We start from the raw sequence: 18488 nt of genomic DNA, 5'->3' as shown, positions 1-18488 counted from the left end.
TTGCTACAATATTTTATTTTATATTTTGTATTTAAAAAGTTCCCATTATTTACAGTAGTTTTTTAGTTTTTTTATATTTCATCTATCACACATTCTATATTGTAATACAGTACTTATAATTTCTGTCTTAAAACTGAAAATTAATTACTATATTGGTTTGTTGTGAATGTAAATTTTAATCCAATATTTGAATGTATTTTTGTTTAAAAATAATTTGGGGGATTTTAAGTTATTTTTCTATATGATATTTTAAGGACCTAGCTTCGATTCAATCACAGAAAAAAAAGTGAATAATGAAAAAGTAATTGTTTTACTTATTATTTAACTTTATTCTCATATTGCAAATTTTGAATTTAACTAGCAAATAAAATGATTTTATAAAACATTCCCAGATTTATGAAATCATATTTTAACCCTCTCTGGACCAGATACAGGGAGAAAAATTTGATACTTTCAAAAAATGATACTCTGGACTTAAAATTTTCAATTATATTAAACCTGTTGCAAATTTACAGCCCCTGCCAGGAAAGGGTTAGAATGTTTTATGAACCAAAAACAGAAAGGGATAAAAGTGATTAAAATCTATATTTTTAATTCACTTGTATGAGACAGCAGACTGAATGACCAACAGGAACTCAAGTCTTGTGATTGTATTATTTTGCAATATTTAAAATACTGCATTTGCATGCCATCTTTTAAAGTTGATGAATCAAGTCAAGAACGATGGCGGATCTCCAATTAGGTGCCGATCTCGCATGCGATCAATCGAAGCAGCGCGGCGGTGATAAATGGCGCTCGGCTTCCTGATGTAAATACGGCGGCGTGTGGTATACGGCGCTCATTAAGAAACACGACACCGATCCCGGCCGCGCAATAAAAGGACGCGCCGCCCGGCCAGGCCCTTGTATTGTCGCAATAAATAACACTTTACCTCTTTGACAAGCCTCATCAAACTTTCATTCTTCTTTTTGTGCAACGTAGCGAGCGCGGGCAGCAAATAACGCAAACATTTACGCACTTATGAGCGCTTCCCGTCACAAGCGCCCCCTTTTTAAAGGATTCGCGGGGAAATAAAAACGCGATGATGAATTGTTACTCCTTCCGCTGTTGACACATTGTAAAGATGACAAACGCATGCGGTCTCTTTATCGTGGGTGAATACACCACCTTTTTTTTGTGTGTGTGTGTGTGTGTGAGGTGGAGCATTCCATTCATGTATTTCGGCTTCCACCTAGTACGCCATATTGCGGAATTTGTAGTGTACCCTGTCATTTTTGGGGGTGGTAAAATAAACGCTTCCTATCCTAAAACTAAATTGTAAAAAAAAAAAAAAATAAAATCAATGAACTATACATTATAAGGCGTAAATGTGTCCGTGTGTGCACACAGAACTAGCGTGCATTACTGTATGTTTCAGTATAGAAAGTATTTTTATGAGTATGATAAAGGTTACAGTGAGTAAGGGGAAGATTAATACGAGTCTGTGGCAAAACATACCGCTTTAAATGTTACGTATTGAAATAAAGTGTAATCACTACTTCGTGGATTTCACCTATTGCGTGTGTGGTCCAGAACCTAATCCAGACAATAAAAGTCTGACCGTAGTGTTTAATTTTCCGATAAAAAGCACAGTCCCGAGTACACAACAATATTTACGTTGACACAATGAGAGCTAAGGATTACTTGATTTTAATTGGTGTAAAATGTTTTGAGAATCGAGGAACAAGTCGCTTGCATCGGGTTATCTTTGAAAGATGTATATTCCCAAAAATGCCTAAACCTGCGGACGAATAGAATCCGCTAAAACAGGAGGAGGCAAGGAAAGGGAATCATAATAAAAAAAAAATATATATACATATGATAAAAGTGGATGGATTGAGCTATCAGAATGGAATGTTAAATCAGTTCAGGAGTTGAGGTGCATTTGGAAGACAACAGCGTCCTCTAGTGTTTGTAAAGGGGGAAAAAGATTGCCATGTGACATTTTCCATTTTAAAAAATGTATTTTACACAACAGTAACATATGTACACAATTGTCCGTTTGAAGAAATAAAAAAAGTGCATACACAACAATATTACAAAGAAAAATAAATTAAAAGAAGACCAACGTGATTGAAATGTTTTTTTTTCTTGATGCATATGAAAGTATAAACAGATTTTATTTTAAAATGACACTCTAATAAGGGGGTGGGGGACTTATTGCAGGGCTGTACCTAATGAATTGGCAAGACCAAAAAAAAAAGCTTTCTATCAGCATTCTAGTGTTTTTAATTAAATTTTCAAAGAAATATAAAAGTTGGGTTGAAAAATAAAAAACTCCAGTTAATGTGAAAAAAAAATGACATTCACTTTTCCAGCTCCTTATTTACTCACAAATAAAGCTTCTCAAAACATTCTGGATTGTATGACATACTTTTCTAAGTCTCTTTCACTCTCTCGCTATATATATATATATATATATATATATGATATGTATACTACATATGCACTGCAAGTTAAAGAAAAATAGCATTCTTAATTTGCGTATGCAGTATATAACCAGCTGTGCTTTGGTGTGTGAAATATGATCTTCCTGCCATCATTTCCTCACAGTTGAATGCCGTATTGTCGTATAAAACTAGAACTGTATTCCTTGTCATTATTGCATTTTGCTGCATAAACTACTTATGAACTACTAATCCCAATAATACACGCATACACAATATTCTTTTGGTAGGAAGGTAAATATGAAAAAAAAAAAAAAAAAAAAACGTCACAGCCGTAGTGTTGCACCCTGCTGGTGTGCAACAGTGAATTTTGTTTTGAAAATGTATCACAGCACCAAGGGAGCACAAAATCAATCGAGTGGTGACGAAAAAAATAATAAAAAACGATGACGATATGCATGAAGAAGTGTGCAAATGAAGCTGCGTGTTATATTAGGAGAATCTCGCACTACAGACTTGCATAGTTCATGACGAGCATGCTTGAGCATTTACTGTACATGCGTCACTAGTGTACATCCTGACCAAAGTCAAGCATTATTATTCTTGCTCCAACGCGACGTGATGCTACTAAGTTGACCGGAACGAAAGTTTATTGCAATTTTGGACCGGCAATGTGTGCGCACACAAGAGAATCCACCTCAGAGAATGGTTCATATGTGAAAAAGTGATATGATATGGACGCACATCACAGTGGAGACCTTAACATGGGAGCGAATGGCGGACAGTTACCTAGCTAGTAATGGTACGCCCCAAAAAAAACTGTTATGTGGAAAAATGAATGGGTCAGAACGAGGACATTTGTGTTTAATGCCGTGAAGTGTTACATTAACAACTACCGTAATTTCCGGCCTATAAACTGCGACTTTTTTCACATGCTTATGCGGTGATCCGGCTAATTTGTGCATTTTCTTCTAACGGCCGCAAGGGAGCACTCGAGCGGAAAAGGTAAGAGTGAGACCGGTGGAATATATGTGGCGAGGAAATGACTTTTACCAGTATGTTGTTTTTTTTTTTTTTTTTTTTTTGACTGATCCTGTTCACGCAACGCTAGTGTGTTGCTGCTGTGTTACTGCCGTGTCTGTTATTTTTACCAGTGTGTTTTTTTTTTGTTTTTGTTTTTTAACCAGCCCTGTTACCGCTGTGCTAGCGTGTTGGCTCCTGTGTTATTGGCGTCTCAGTGATTTTTACCGTTTTTTTTTATAACCGGCTCTGTTAGTGCCGCACTAGCATGTTGCAGCTGTATTACTGCCACGTCTCAGTGATTTTTTTTTTTTTTTTTTTTTAACCGGCCCTGTTAGTGCCGCGCTAACATTAGCCCCATGCTAGCGTGTTGGCTGCTATGTTACTGCCGTGTCTTAGTGATTTCTACCGGTATGCTTATTTTTAACCGGCCCTGCTAGCGCCACGCTAGCATGTTGCTGCTGTGGTATTGCCATGTGTCAGTGATTTAGGTATCTTTTTTTTAACCGGTCCTGTTAGTGCTATGTTGCTACTGTGTAGCTGCCGCAGCTGTTTTTTTTTTTTTTTTTTTAAACAGCCCTGTTTGTGCTACCGTGTTTTTGCTATGTTAAGAAAAGGTGTTAAAACTTCGAAAAAATTCTTTCTGTGTACCGTCTTTCTTTGTAAATATCTCGTGTTTCAATGTGGGCACTTGCGGCCTTTACAAAGGTGGGGCTTATGTATGTACCAAACGGTATTTCCTTTCCAAATGTACTGGGTGAGGCTTATAAACAGGAGCGCTCTGTAGGCCAGAAATTACGGTACATGTCATGATACCATAATGGATGCATTTTCAGGCATATGAAGGAGTAAAACCCACGTAAAGAGAGGTACCGCCGAGTTCTGCTTTGAAATTGATTGGCGCGTCGTCCCGGTTAACAGCACCATGTGGAGAGGGGCGTTGGGTCACATGACATAAATGTACCTTTTTCTTCTAGTCGTAAGTCTAAGGCATGAAAGCGCATAATGCTAAGAAGACATGTGAAACGGATACACATTGTTAAAGTTTCTAGTGTTGTCCCAACGTGAGTTACTGGAGGAGAGGAAACTAGTCATCTACTTAAAAGTGCAGAATAATACAACATTCCTACTCAGTGATGCATACAGTAGTAGACTAGTATCGGTTTGCGTTATTAGTGTTGAAAAGGCGCTTAAGATCGTCTTTCTTGTGGAAAGACAAAAACAACAGTTCATACTACACACTGGAACCTTCTATACAGACGCGTCCATTATATATATATATATATATATATATATATATATATAGATATATATATATTCTTAAAGGGTGTCATTCCAAAACTTTTTTTAAGAAAAAAAAACATCCATATAAAACCATTTCTATCATAAAGTCTCAACAAAAATAATTGTAAAATATCTAAAAACCCACCGACAACCTGGACTCTTATTAACCTCCATAGTTTAGCAGGGAGGAATGTGTTGGATGAAATTAATCTGTAACGAAAAAAACGGTTCCTAAAAAATGTCTGGGAATGAACCGCTTTTCGTGCTTGGGCGTGTTCCTCGCCGCAGTGGAGACCATCGGGATGTTATTTGGGGAAAAAAGACGATTTGGGGGGTCACCCATCAAGGTGAAATAGTTTCCTGGGCTGGATTTACACTGCATGCTTAGTGTGTAAAAATGTCTGTGTCCCCCCCCACCTCTTAAGCGGCATCAACTGGAATCATCCAAAACAAATGACACAAATTAAATATCTTCCATTCTCAACGCAAAATCCACACATCGGATACACGCTGGCCTGAGGACGTCAAAGTACGAGTGGTGACATGTGCACATCAGCACCTGCCCAAGCAAACAGGTAAAAAGAAAACCTGCTGTTAATCGAAATTACAGAAAAAGCATTGATAAATTAATATGATGAAAGTAAAATATAAGCGACTAACTGGGCAACGGTAGCGAGCGAAGTAACGTGGTTCCCGTCAGTCAAGTTCAACTACTCAACTAAATGCTACGAAATGTTTAACATTTTTATTTTTTAGGTAATGTTAACTTCTGTGTTGGGATTGCCCAATGTTGACATTTATTAATCTGCACTTTGAAAGTGTTTTGTTCCCTCAGTGTATACACAACCATGATCGATCTGTGTCTGTTGAAATGTACGCAAAACTCTACGATTACATATATGGTGCCCGCGGTTTAATGCGGCGTATGGATCACGCCACAAAATGGTGGCAAAGCAATATTATCGCTTTGGCCTGAGCACAAATTAGCAAACCAACGATACAGTATGTTCCCGCCAAAATCTGTAAACGTGAATTTGCGATTGCCAAACAGCCAGAAGTTGATTGCGCCCATTGAATAGGAATCTGCAGTGTAAATCCAGCCTTGAGTGTGATGTGACGTCTTCCTTCCAGAAACTTCAAATTATAGATATATATAATATATTGGGGAGGGGGTGAGTCAGCCAAGTTCGAATCTTTATCGCTATGAGTAGAAGGTAGGCACAAAGAATGTACAGTAGCTGCATTCAGAGAGAGGCGTACGTACGCTAGCCGTGTCACTGAGGCCGCTGAGTGCCCAACGACAACTTTCGGGAAGACGTCTTCTTTTCCAGGGGCTTCCTCCCGTTAGCGGGAGACTTGATACTCACGTCCGCAGAGGAAGACTTGGACTTGCCAACGTGCAGGAGGGAGCGACCGAGCGACCCCGCGGGCTTGAGAGGCTCCGATTTTGGGGCGTCTGCGGGCGGCGGGAAAGCCGCGGCGTCCGCCGCCTTTCCGCATTCGACGCCGGCCTCCTTGTCTTGGCCGTTCTGCTTGCACGTCCTGTCCGAGGCCCTTTTGAAGAGCAGCGTGCTTTTCCCCAAGTCGGCCGACCGGCGGCTTTCCCGTTGTCGCAAGGCGCTCTTGAAGAAGGACAAGCCTTTCTCTTCAGTCTTGCTGGCGCGCTGCAGCTCCCTGGTGGACACGCTGGGCGAGCGCAGGCTGGTGACGGAGGAGCTGCTGCTGGAGCTGCGGACGGATCTGCGCTCCAGCCGGCCGCTCTCCGTCGCCTTGGGGGCGGAAGAGCGCGCTGCGATGCTTCCTCGCTGAGTGCTGACCACAGAATCCCGACTGTAGCTCCTCTCGATCAGGCGCGTGCGACTGTTCTCGGGGTTTTTCTGCGGGACGCCGGGGTTCTTCTTGGCGCTTGGAGAGGGCGTCGCTGACGATTTGGGCGTCGAGCCAACGCAAAGACGGTGTTGCGGGGCGGAAACTGGAGGATGGAGCGACTCCTTGGTTTTGGAGGGCGTCCCGCTGGGCGTGGGCGTGCTTTTCTTGTCGCTCTTCTCTTTAGCCGCAATGGGCTTTTTGCCTTTCACAGGTGTGCTGGTGAGCGTCTCCGGCGGCGAGGGCTTGTGGGTCGAGCACAGACGCTTCTTGGCGGTTTTTCCGGGCTCTGCTTTGGTGGTTTTGCTGGCGCCAGCGTTTTCTGCCTTGGAGACAAAATTGCCGGCGCTGCTCTTACGCTTCTGCTCCTTGGAGGGGGCGTTTTGGATGTTTTGGTCTATTGCTGTAATCTGGTTGTTGTTTTCCGTCGTCTTCTCCACGGGCGTGGGAGCGCGGCAGTACACCATGTCCAGGAACCTTTTGTTGTTGTCGTGCTCGCAGTAGTTGCGCTCCACCGTGGACAGCGGGCTCCTGTTAGCGAAGTAGCGCTCGTGCCGGCTGTAGCCGCCGAAGCAGGAGGTGGAGACGCGATCGTCACAGGCCTCGCCGATCCTCTCGAGGGGCGGCGAGCAGCGAGAGTCCAGGGAGAAGCGGGAGGGCGAGTTGGAACGGATGTGCAGCTTAGCCGAGAGCGACCACGACGGTTTGACGCCGCTGTCGCAGAAGCCCAACTGGCTGGCTACGGATGACCTGGAGGTCACGCTCTGACGCTGGATGCTCCTCACGAAGGGCCGGACGGAGAAACCACCTCCAAACAAAAGAGAGAGTTCACGTAAGACATCCAATACGACTTCAAGACGGCAAAAAATAAATCAAATATTGTTTCTGAGGGGAAATACACAAAATATAGGGCTTATCAAAACAGTTGAGTCTCTGGAATACCTGGCCACTCATCAAGAGTGAATTAAACAACAAAGTTCTTGAAATTGTCTGTTTCTAAAAACGTGAGCAAATGGTTCTGCACGTCCACCCCTGCTATTATGTAACAATGGCGCAAATGTACATAACAAATAACCTTGCACTGAGTTTCTCAGCCATGACATGTTAAGCTAGCCTGGGCGTGGATCTCGTCCCTTTCACGTGATTGATGAGGCACTATCATGCAGAGGCACTATCATGTTTAAAAAAAAAAAAAAAAAAAAAACACATTTAAACTTGTTGAAAAAAATGCTGATCTCCTTTTGATGCTGAATATATGCCTCTTTTGATATTGTCCACATTCTAGAATGAATGAGCAAACAATACAGCACGGAATTGAGTGTCTGCATGTTACGTCTCATATAACTGCTAAATACTACACTGGCAGTAGGCGTGTTGCCAAACACTGCTAATAGTAAATTACATAAGGTTGTGCGCGCTGGCCACACGCTCGTGGGAAGGACATCTGCTGAGACAGCAGTCTGCAGCGCGAGCCCCTCATTACGCGGGCCGCAAACGGCAGACCGGGCTCACATCTGTTTCAGTTCCACACGGCCGGCGAGCTTTGCCAGAGTTGGAGGACAGACCACCCCGCCTTGCCCTTTGTCGCAGCCAATCACGTCACGGCCTCGGTCTTTGTTTTTGTTTTTACAGCTCTAATTCAATTCAAAGGTGAGGAGAAAGTTTGGAAACCGGCAGGTTGACTTTGTTTCATTTGATTCTAACAGCAACATTGTTATTGGAGAGACCATACGCAATGAAAAATGTTGCGCTACAAAGAAAACTCAATTGCATCTTGATATCCAAAACAATTGTGTGCATATTGGCTTTATCAGGACTTGACTGTTTTCATAAAGTTGTCAATCTGAAAAGATTTAAAGTTGCAAAATGTACAACATGAGCATTGCTGCAAGAGTGACAGCCCAGACGATGAGGGGAGCAGGCAACATAGACATAGACCAAAAAATGATTTTTTACTCGTTGAGGTAGCAATGCATACACTACACCGTTAGTTGTGATGTAATTAAGGCCCACTGTCACGCAAATGTGTGAGGATCCCACCCCCCCCCACTAGACTGATGGGAAGGCACTTCAACGACTTGTACACAAGCCTTTAAAAAGTCTGTCTTTCATAAGATGTTCCCTTTAAGTGAAACGGTCTTGTGTGCGCAGAACCTTTGTACAGAGGGAGAGTAAACCGAGCCCGGCCTCACCATCGTCTTCGCTGCGTTCTCCGGGGATCTCCACCGACTCGGCCAGCGAAGCCAGCGAAGTGCGTCGGGACGAGGCGCCGGACGCAAGACTGGCGGGTCGGCTCCCCGGCAGCCTATTAATCCAGTGGTCGCACAAGGAAGAACTGGTCGAGCCTGCGAGGTGGACACGTAAGAGTCAGCTTCACTTTGTGTTCCGGACTTATTCCAAAAACTTTCTTCCCTGGTTGGTTCGTGCTGAAAATGAACTGTCAACTGCGGGAGCTTATTCCGGCAGGTGTGTGACTTTTCATATCAGCTAAATTTATCACAGACAGACTTGAATTATGGAAACAGAACAGAATGCACCGATTTTGGGTTTCATGCCAAAGGCTCTGAATATTTGTGTATGTGCCAATTGTAAAGGAAATACAAAATTCAAAAAACACGAAGCGCTATGAATACTGCAGAGATGCCCTTTATGTCAAAACAATCTGTCACAGTCTGACCTGCAACCGAGCTGTTGGCAGACCATGAAGGAATGGCGGTCCTGCGTTGGTAGAAGAGTATGTAGGCGGTCTGTTGACACACGTCGTCGTCGGCCACCGGCGCAACCTCGCTGTCGTCAAAGCAGTACCACTGACCATCGACGGAGTTCTTGCAGTAGGCTGCGAGTACACAAATGTTTCTTGAAAAATGACCCTCATGATTCACTGGCTGTGATGTCATCGTTACCGGTGTAGTGGCCGCCGTGCATGCTCCCGTGATGGTTGCACACGGCGTAGAGGTCGTAGAGGAAGTCATCTGGGTTCCTCCCCAGCCCGTAGGATCTTCTCCACGGCGACCAGTGTGAGGGTAAACTCCAGCTGCTCTGGCTTCTTTTCACCACGTGAGGCGCCATGTCCATGCCCATGAGAGGGAACCTCACCATGTTTTGCATCTTCACCCTGCGGTCACCCTCCTAAGAACAAGCAAAAAGAGGAATGAACTACTAGCCCATCTCGGGGGTTACCCAGTGCACAGTGAAGAAAATAAGGATTTGAACACCCTGACATGACGGTCAATCTCAATCGGAGTGGAGCCCCATGCCAGATATCAATGATCCTGAGAAAGGTGAGGAATCAGCCCAGGACTACATGACAGGACTTGGTCAATGACCTGAAAAGAGCTGGGAACACCGTTTCCAAGGTGATTGTTGGTAATACACTCAGATGTCATGGTTTGAAATCACGCATGGCACGGAAGGTTCCCCTGCTTAAACCAGCACATGTCAAGGCCCGTCCGTCTTGGCACATCAAGGCGCGACCATTTGGATGATACAGAGGAGTCATGGGAGAAAGTTTGGTGGTCAGATGAGACCAAAATGGAACTTTTTGGTCAGGATTCCACTAACCGTGTTTGGAGGAAGACGAATGATGAGTTCCATCCCAAGAACACGATCTCGACTGTGAAGCATGGGGGTGGTAGCATCATGCTTTGGGGGTGTTTTTCTTCACATGGGACTGGACAACTGCAGTGTATTAAGGAGGAGATGACCGCGGCCATGTATTGTGAGATTTTTGGGAACAACCTCTTTCCCTCGGTCACAGCATTGAAGATGGGTCGCGGCTGCGTCTTTCAACATGACAACGACCCGAAGCAAACAGCCAGCAAAACCAAGGAGTGGCTCCGTAAGAAGCATATCAAGGTTCTGGCGTGGCCCAGCCAGTCTCCAGACCTAAACCCAATAGAAAATCTTCGGAGGGAGCTGAAACTCAAGAGTTTCTCACCGACAGCACGGAAACCTGTCTGATCTAGAGAAGATCTGTGTGGAGGAGTGGGCCAAAATACCTCCTGCAGTATGTGCAAGCCTGGTGAACGACTACAGGAAACATTTGACCTCCATAATTGCAAACAAAGGCTACTATACCAAATATCAACATTTGTTTTCTCAGGTGTTCAAATACTTATTTGCAGCTGTATCACACAAATAAATCGTTTAAAAAAAATCATACATTGTGATTTCTGGATTTTTCTTTTTAGATTACCTCTCTCACAGTGGACATGCACCTACGATGCAAATTTCAGACCCCTCCATGATTTCAAAGTGGGAGAACTTAAATGAAAATAGCAGGGTGTTCAAATACTTCTTTTCTTCACTGTATGTTAGTTAAACTACAGGCGTTAACACTGGAGGGAATAGTTGTCTCGTACTTTCAACTTCAGAGTACCTGTCTGAACCTCTTGAGATGTAGTATGAGCACGTCGGGCAGCGTCCACAGGCTGAGCTTGATGCGGCCCTGTTGCAGCTGCGTGCAGTGAGGGCAGCGCCAGGCGTCATCTGGGGCCAGCTAAAACACACGAGAACCACGGCGGAAGCCATCAAGGACGCGCTGCTTTGAAAAATAAAATAAAAAGCGAGGCTACTTGCTTTTTCCCTCTCTTTCTTCCCCCCGCTACATTCTTTTCTAGCAGCGGTGAGTTGAACCGCAATGTTTATGCTGATCCCCGTTTCACGTGTCTAGGTTAGTCCAAACGTAGCATTAGGAGTCAAATACGTAGCAAAACCACAGAGCGCTGAGGAATCTGTTTTTAGCGCCAGAATGGGCACCGCGATAAATGCAGACAAAATCTCCCCAGTCTTGTCCTGAGCAAACATGGAGACACACTAACTGGGATGTGTGAACTGAGGGAACTTTTTCTGCATTAATGATTGTGTCAATTGCAATACATTTTTCCCCCTCATTCTTCATCTTATGATCATCTGCATGTTCAACATTTCTTGGTTACAAACCGTACATATCTTAACGAGATTTATCACCTTTTCAATCTAATTTCTACTTGAAATAAGAAGTGAAAAATGCCTGGAAACCTTGCCACCAATCACTGCTTTACAGAAAATGTACATTTTTTTAATTGTAACCTTACACTAACCAAAAACATTTGTACATTAATTTATAATCCTACAGGAAACCCACCCATCTTGCCGTTCATTTTCATTTGGACCTGAGTTAAAACCCATTCGTGGGGAGTGTCCCATTTTTGGGACATCACGAGTTTCATTCAGTATATCAAAATATTGAAGTGTTTTAATCTGCAGCCATAATTTGGTATTGGGAGAGGATAACTCATCGGTCAAAGTTAGCACGGAGCTATTTCCTTTCCTTCCTGACCCCAACATGGCTGCCTCAGGTACACATGGAGGGTTTTCCAAGAGAAGAAAGGGAGAAAGGTCAGTATGCAACCAAATTTGTCTTCAAAATGCTAATCCATCAGTATTATTAATGCGTAAGTGTCGTTCTAGAATAAGAATTAATTAATAAACATATCTCTTGTGTGTACCACTTCACAGAACTGATAACAGACCCGTCCCAGTTTTGGGACGCTGCCCGCGAGGGGGTACATCTTTTTTACTCTTTGTTTTATGCGTTAAACGAAAAAGAAGCGTTATTTCCTTGATTGTGGCCTGTTAGGAGGTTTTCATCTCATGAATGGGCTAAGTGCTACACAAGTCCATCTCTTTGATTGATTGGTTGATTAAAACTGCGCTTCATCAAAAGGCGGTCAAGTCATTTCTTGTGGCGATCGTGAGAGTTTACCTGCTCTTCTTTAGTGTACAGCTGGAAACACTGAGCCAGCGTGCAGGCCTGCGGCTGGTGGTGCTGATCTCTGTGCAGGTACACGCTCTCGGCGTCGGGGATGTACTCCTCCTCGGTGTGTCCGAACAGGCTGCGATTAAATTAAAGTCAATTTACCAGTGCACCTTCAATGAATGGCCTATTCGGAAACGTTTTCCCATGTATAAGGCGCACCGCATTATAAGGCGCATAGTATAGACGCTACAGTAGAGGCTGGGGTTACGTTATGCATCCGTTCGATGAAGCTGCACTAAACGCTCAATATAGATCCATATATAAGGCGCACCGTCGGCTTATAGGGAAAATGAATGGGGTTTTAGGTGCGTGTTATAGTGCGGAAAATACGGTACTTGTTGTGCTCTAGCTTCAGCCAATTGACTTTAAACTTGACAAAAGGCTGCTCTCCAGTGATGATAAATGGCCTTTCGTTATGCCAGTGAATTATACTTTAAAATGTCTACAACATAATTGACATATTTCCCCTGTGTCAAAGTAGCTATGTTCATGTAGTAAATGTTTATCATGCGTAAAACAAACTAGACTCCACTTACTAGTCTTTGGTCTCTTTGTCCCACTCCACCACAATCTTCACATGGGGTGGCCCGCCCTGTCCACACGACTTGTATGCTCTGAAACCCCAAAAACGGTTGTGACTTAAGTGCAAAGTTCAGCATTCAACATACAAAACTTGATTGCTGTCTCGTAACAGAAGTATACATTCACAGTACACCGTATTTATCATGGCATCTCCCCTAAAGACAAAACCAAAATTCAAATACAGTAGATTTTTCACATAGGCATCTGTGCTTTAGCGGTGTTCTGGCTTGCTTTATGTGGGCCAGCAAAGAAGGGGAAAAACACGTTAAACCGGCCTTTTAACAGACATGCTAGGGCCTGCCGCCGAACTGCGCTGCGAGATGATAAACAATGTGCTGCTTTTTGCCTGTGATTGATGAGTGTTTTCGCAGATGTGAAATTCCAGATGAGAGCGAGCATAACTGACCTGTCTACCGTCGGGTGACACAGCGGTCGCTCGTCTTGAGGGAGGAGGTAGGTGATCCCCACCACGCCGACCACACGGAGGCTAAAAGGTCCCACCTGTGTGTGGAGATAGTTTCACAATGCCCCCAAAATGAATTTAATCCGTGAAGAACAAAACAACAAATGTCATTTTCTACCTGAATGTAGGCACCAGGTCGTAAAAGATGACGCATTTTCTCCAGAATCTCCTTTTGCAGCATGTCCCACGTAGCCAAGCGCTCCATGTACAGTACAAAAGGCAAGCCGAACCTAAAACCGCATTAACGCATTCACTGTTAATAATCCGGTCTCCTTTATTATAAGTACCACACTACTGTGTCTAATCTTAATTTGATACTTTTAAAGGCAAAACTGCACCAGTTGCTAAACCCACCTTTTTGCTTGATGGCCGGTGCAGGCTCGATTGCACACCAGCAGGATCATTTTTTCAGGGGCCAGGTTCTTATTTGGTGATGCCACGGGAGTCATCGCCCCTTGCATGAAAGACGGCGTGCGGCCATTTTCCACGCCGTACTTCAGGTTGTTGTGGTTCAGGTTGGCCAGAAGACTTCCTGTACGGAGTACTTAGTTAGTAGCTTACACTGGATTTACGCGGCAGGTCCATGTGCCCAATTCCAATTTCCAACAAAAAAGAAGTTGCCTCTTTTTGTGCGCAGGTTGTCCTGTTTAAATGTCTCCGGCGTCTCAAAGGCAAAGATGGAGTCACTCTCTTGGATAATGTCCAGGTCGTCGTCGTCGTCGCAGAAGGAGCGATGGAAGCCGTCGTAGTACATTTCGGTCAAAATGAACTAAAACAAACAGCCAAGTCGGTAAGTTGAATCAGAGCGGATTTGGCGGGCAAGACGCAGAATTAACACCTGGTCCATTGGCATCTTGATCTCGCGTGACACGGCGTCTCGGAGCCGGAACACGGTGCTGTTGAGGGGGACGGCCACCCCGATCCTCAAACAGTGAGAGTACTTCCCCTGGTAGACCACTGTGACATACAGCGGCCTAGCAAACACACACATACGTTTACGTTTACGAAGTTCTGTTCATAGCCAGTCGAATTCGTGCCAAAGTCTGAACATGGATGGCATAGTCTTTCACGAACCTCGTGCAATAGTAATTACTACGTACCCACCGAATTCGAAAAATCGCTTCACCATACATCGTTCAGTTGAGTTTTTCCGTGTAGCACATTTGGAAAAATTTAAGTGCGACCACGCAGTAAACGCAGTGAGGTGCTTCGATAACGTTACTCCCCAGACAAGTTCAGCTATCCAAACCTCGAGCGTTCGGACGATGCTGGCGAATTCGCAAATGCCAGCGTCATCCTGCACGGAGTCGCATCTACCTGTGCAAACTGCAGTGACTTTTTTTATGTAATCATGCCGCATGAAACACCCAAAATGGGTTAGGCTGTGATCGGATTCATTCACTCATTCTCTTTTCACAACATAGGGACATTCATATGAAATATTCTCACAATATCAAAACTCTTACTTCCGATACTATACCAGTGTAATGTACCTCAATATGAATACTAAAACGATACGCAAAAAAAAACCATCAGTAAAACAAGTGCTATTTATAGACGGCAAGGCATAGAACTTTAAATTGTTTCCCACATTTTTTTATATTGATGAAATGAAAATTAAAATTAACAGCTGTTAAACAAAAATACAATGATTTTCATAGCTGCTGGTATTTGGAGCCGTGATAGAAAAAAAAAAGGCTTCATAGAGAAAATATTTTTGTCCCCCGATTTATTTTGTTCCTCTGATTTATTGTTTGGCCATTTCATTTTCGCTTCAGTAAAAAATTATGCTCGGTGGAGCCATTTGTGTGAAGTCTCCCGATATTTAAATGTAGACTAGTCTCGATTTATGAATCATCTCTGTATGATAGTTCCTGATGCTCTCCTCATCCGTCTGTCTGCCAATTTCTTCCTTTATTTTTTCCTTTATTGCTATTATAGTGACCATTGGTTGTTGTCTACTTTTCAAGATGCATTGTGGGATACATCGAGGGTACACCACAGGTAGAGGATAACTCACTCGCTACACAGTACTACAAAATAGTAAACTTACAATCTTGGACACATCGGGGCTGAACCGTCACACACTGAGCGCCCCATTATTTATTTTTACGCCTCCATTTGTCCACTTACCGCGTGTGTGGCAGGGGGATGGGTAAGGAGATGCACAGGAAGGGGTCAAAGGTATTGCTCTGTTTTTGGCAATGGGGGCAGGTGAGGGAAGACCTTAAAAAACAAATAACTATGAATCAAAACACACTGTTGACACGCGGCGAGGAACGTTGCGGACACTTTACCTGTATTGAGCCTGGAAGAGCTCCTGCACAAACGAGCCAGCAGAGAGCGGCGGGGAGGGTCCGTCGGCGGTTTGGTCGTCGTCTTCGGTGGGCGGCTGAACAAGCACAAACGTGTTTTTAATCACAGCAGAATTGGAAGTCATAAATTATGCAGGGGCAGCAGGCTTTTCAATAGCCACCACACACATTCTCTTATGTCACATTAGAGTAGCTTTCACATCACTGCTAAACTTTTTTTGGGACTGTTATTCATCACAATGACACAAATCTAGAACGGGTCAAAACCTCACCCTGATGGTCGGCCTGCCGACGGGGTTGACAGTGTTGAGGTCCTCGTGGACTCGGTCCAGCAGCCACAGCAAGAACTCTTGAGCGTCGTGCTGCGCGTTCCCTTTAAACTGTGTGGCGTTCTTGGACACTGCGTTCTGCAACAGACATCCGGGGTGCGTTTAGGGAGGACACGTTGGACAACAAAAACACATACAGGTAATTGCAAAACCGCCAGTCTCACCTTGAAGTCTCTGCTGTGCTGGGGGGTGTACTCAAAAGTCCATAAAGCCCGGACAAGTCCAGACAGTTGCTCAGTCACTTCCCCCTTGGCCATGGGACCTTTCTTCTGCACATGGACGCCGTTTGTCTGCGGTTTATCCCCCTCGTTGGTGTCGTCTTCCCTGTAGTGCTCCAGAACGAGATACTCGGCGAAGAGCTCCGTGTTGCTGAGGCACTGCAGGATGGCGTTCATGAAGCAGGTATTGCCGTGGTTCTTCAGCCCGGACACGCCGGGAATCCTCTCGCCGGAGAGGAACAGCCCGATGTCCCCGTCGTCCACGGGGGTGTCCTTAAGTCCAGATTGAAAGGCAGAGAAGCCCCCGTCATCCTTGTCGTCGTCGGCTTGCACCTCCGAACCGAAGTGGGACAAGGCTGTGAGAGTCCTCAAGACTTTGCCCATGAAGCTTCCCACGGAGCGCACCGAGCCTCGCCTGAACAACTTCTTACCGAAGCTCGTCTTCTTGTCCTTGGTGGCGGCTTTACACGACATGATTGCACCCGCACGTCCTTGCCCCCGAGCCCGAGTCAAGCGAGACCTTCAGCGGGGTGATGTCCGTCGCTCCATCCGTTCACTAACGATTCTCCAGGCATAACATGATTGTAACTAAAGTCTCTCCCCCCCACTTGTTAAATAACATACCGGCAACTATTAAAACAACTGCCGCGTTCGCTCCTTCCCTTTCGGTGTAGGCTGCGAGCTCTGTGCCGGAGTCGCCTCACTTTGCGGTCGGCTGCCGCATAGCAACGACGCAACTCCGACTTGCCTTACGCTCGAACGGCGTTGGTGTTAGCCGAGGTGGCTAACGCTAGCTGCGCAGACGGGGGCCGAAAAAACGGCACCGGTCGTGTTCAGCCGACAGGTCCGGATCCAGCAAGGAGCGAAAGTTCGCCATGGCGAGCGCAAGGTGACATTCCATGTAGAGAGCGTGTCAAAATATTGGATCATTTGAATATTGTTTGCAAATTCGGAAGGCACGTTCAACCTCTTTTGCCAAATAGCAAGGATGCCTTCTCCTCCCGATTCTTCTTCTTCTCGTAACTTGCTGTTTGTTTTGGCAGACCACTGGCCAGGCGTTGCATGCGGATGTCTCGCCCCCTACTGTTCTGGAAGAAAACAACATTGGCAGGGGTTGCAGTTCTCTGCTTTGCCTGTAGACGACGCAATAAGCACGCAAGTCTGCTAAAACAAATCAGCCACTTCATTCGGTCAATTCAATCGCATCCAATACTGTTTTTAAACAATCTTTTACAAATATATATATATATATATATATATATATGAGGGAGCCGAAGCAAAGGCAACATTTAAGCCTGAATGTTGGCTCATGTCAAGGAGTAGCAGTACTGATGAAAATAATCACAATATTAATAATAATGTAATATTATTTTTTGTGATTTGTTTTTGTTAGTTAATATTTTTTTTGTTTGTTTGTTTTGTGTGTGTGTTTTATCACCCCAAAGTTAGTATGTCTATGTGTAATTTGGAAATGACGATTTATGTTTTGGATATTAAATCCATCCATCCATGCATCCATCCATCCATCCATTTTCTTTGCCACCTATCCTCACAAGGGTGTGTATACTTTTGCACCCATATTAGTCTCTCCCCCTCCCTGATTATAGTATTTCCATCAATCCATTTTATGTGCCGCTTACCCTCACGAGGGTCACGGGGAGTGCTAGAGCCTATCCTCGCTGTCAACGGGCAGGAAGCGGGTTACACCCTGAACTGGTCGCCAGCCAATCGCAGGGCACATAGAGACAAACAGCCGCACTCACAATCCCACCTAGGGGAAATTTAGAGTGTCCAACTAATGTTCCATGTTTTTGGGATTTGGGAGGAAACCTGAGTGGCCGGAGAAAACCAAATGCAAAGCGAATCCTTCTTGGCTTGGTAGTGCCCGTCTGGAATATTTTGAAAACAGTGTAGATTATCCATCCATCCGTTTTCTTTGCCGCTTATCCTCACGAGGGTTGTGGGAGTGGTGGAGCCTATCCCAGCAGTCAACGAGGAAGACCCTGAACTGGTTTCCAGCCAATCGCAGGGCAAATTGAGACAAACAGCCGCGCTCACAATCACACCTAGGGGCAATTTAGAGTGTCCAATTGATGTTGCATGTTTTTGGGTATGTGGGAGGAAACCGGAGTGCCCGGTGGAAACCCACGCAGGCACGGGGGAGAACGTCCAAACTCCACACAGG

At 44.7% G+C, this 18488-nt stretch overlaps 1 protein-coding gene across 1 annotated transcript; it reads right to left on the bottom strand.

The window, feature by feature from the left end:
• Positions 1 to 3541: 3541 nt before the first annotated feature.
• Positions 3542 to 17456, bottom strand: usp31 (ubiquitin specific peptidase 31). The gene is made up of 16 exons (XM_061847358.1): positions 16250 to 17456; positions 16029 to 16163; positions 15739 to 15833; positions 15575 to 15667; positions 14280 to 14415; positions 14063 to 14210; positions 13796 to 13973; positions 13560 to 13671; positions 13385 to 13479; positions 12933 to 13010; positions 12343 to 12472; positions 10975 to 11094; positions 9500 to 9725; positions 9274 to 9432; positions 8789 to 8941; positions 3542 to 7404 (listed from the first exon to the last, which is right to left on the bottom strand). The coding sequence occupies exons 1-16, from the start codon at positions 16775 to 16777 to the stop codon at positions 6005 to 6007; spliced, it is 3786 nt and encodes a 1261-aa protein (XP_061703342.1). The 5' UTR covers positions 16778 to 17456; the 3' UTR covers positions 3542 to 6004.
• Between the last annotated feature and the right edge of the window lie 1032 nt (positions 17457 to 18488).

Source organism: Syngnathoides biaculeatus, chromosome 16 (assembly GCF_019802595.1).
Source record: "Syngnathoides biaculeatus isolate LvHL_M chromosome 16, ASM1980259v1, whole genome shotgun sequence".
Taxonomy (NCBI): domain Eukaryota; kingdom Metazoa; phylum Chordata; class Actinopteri; order Syngnathiformes; family Syngnathidae; genus Syngnathoides; species Syngnathoides biaculeatus.
Note: the sequence above shows the minus strand (reverse complement) of the source record. Positions and strands in the feature narration are given on the sequence as shown.

Coding starts and splice junctions, on each gene's coding strand:
- usp31 (XM_061847358.1), bottom strand. CDS start 16,777: ATGTCGTGTAAAGCCGCCACCAAGGACAAGAAGACGAGCTTCGGTAAG. Junction 13,011..13,384: donor TGTCACCCGACGGTAGACAG/GTCAGTTATGCT, acceptor TTGGGGTTTCAG/AGCATACAAGTCGTGTGGAC. Junction 12,473..12,932: donor GACAAAGAGACCAAAGACTA/GTAAGTGGAGTC, acceptor ATTTAATCGCAG/CCTGTTCGGACACACCGAGG.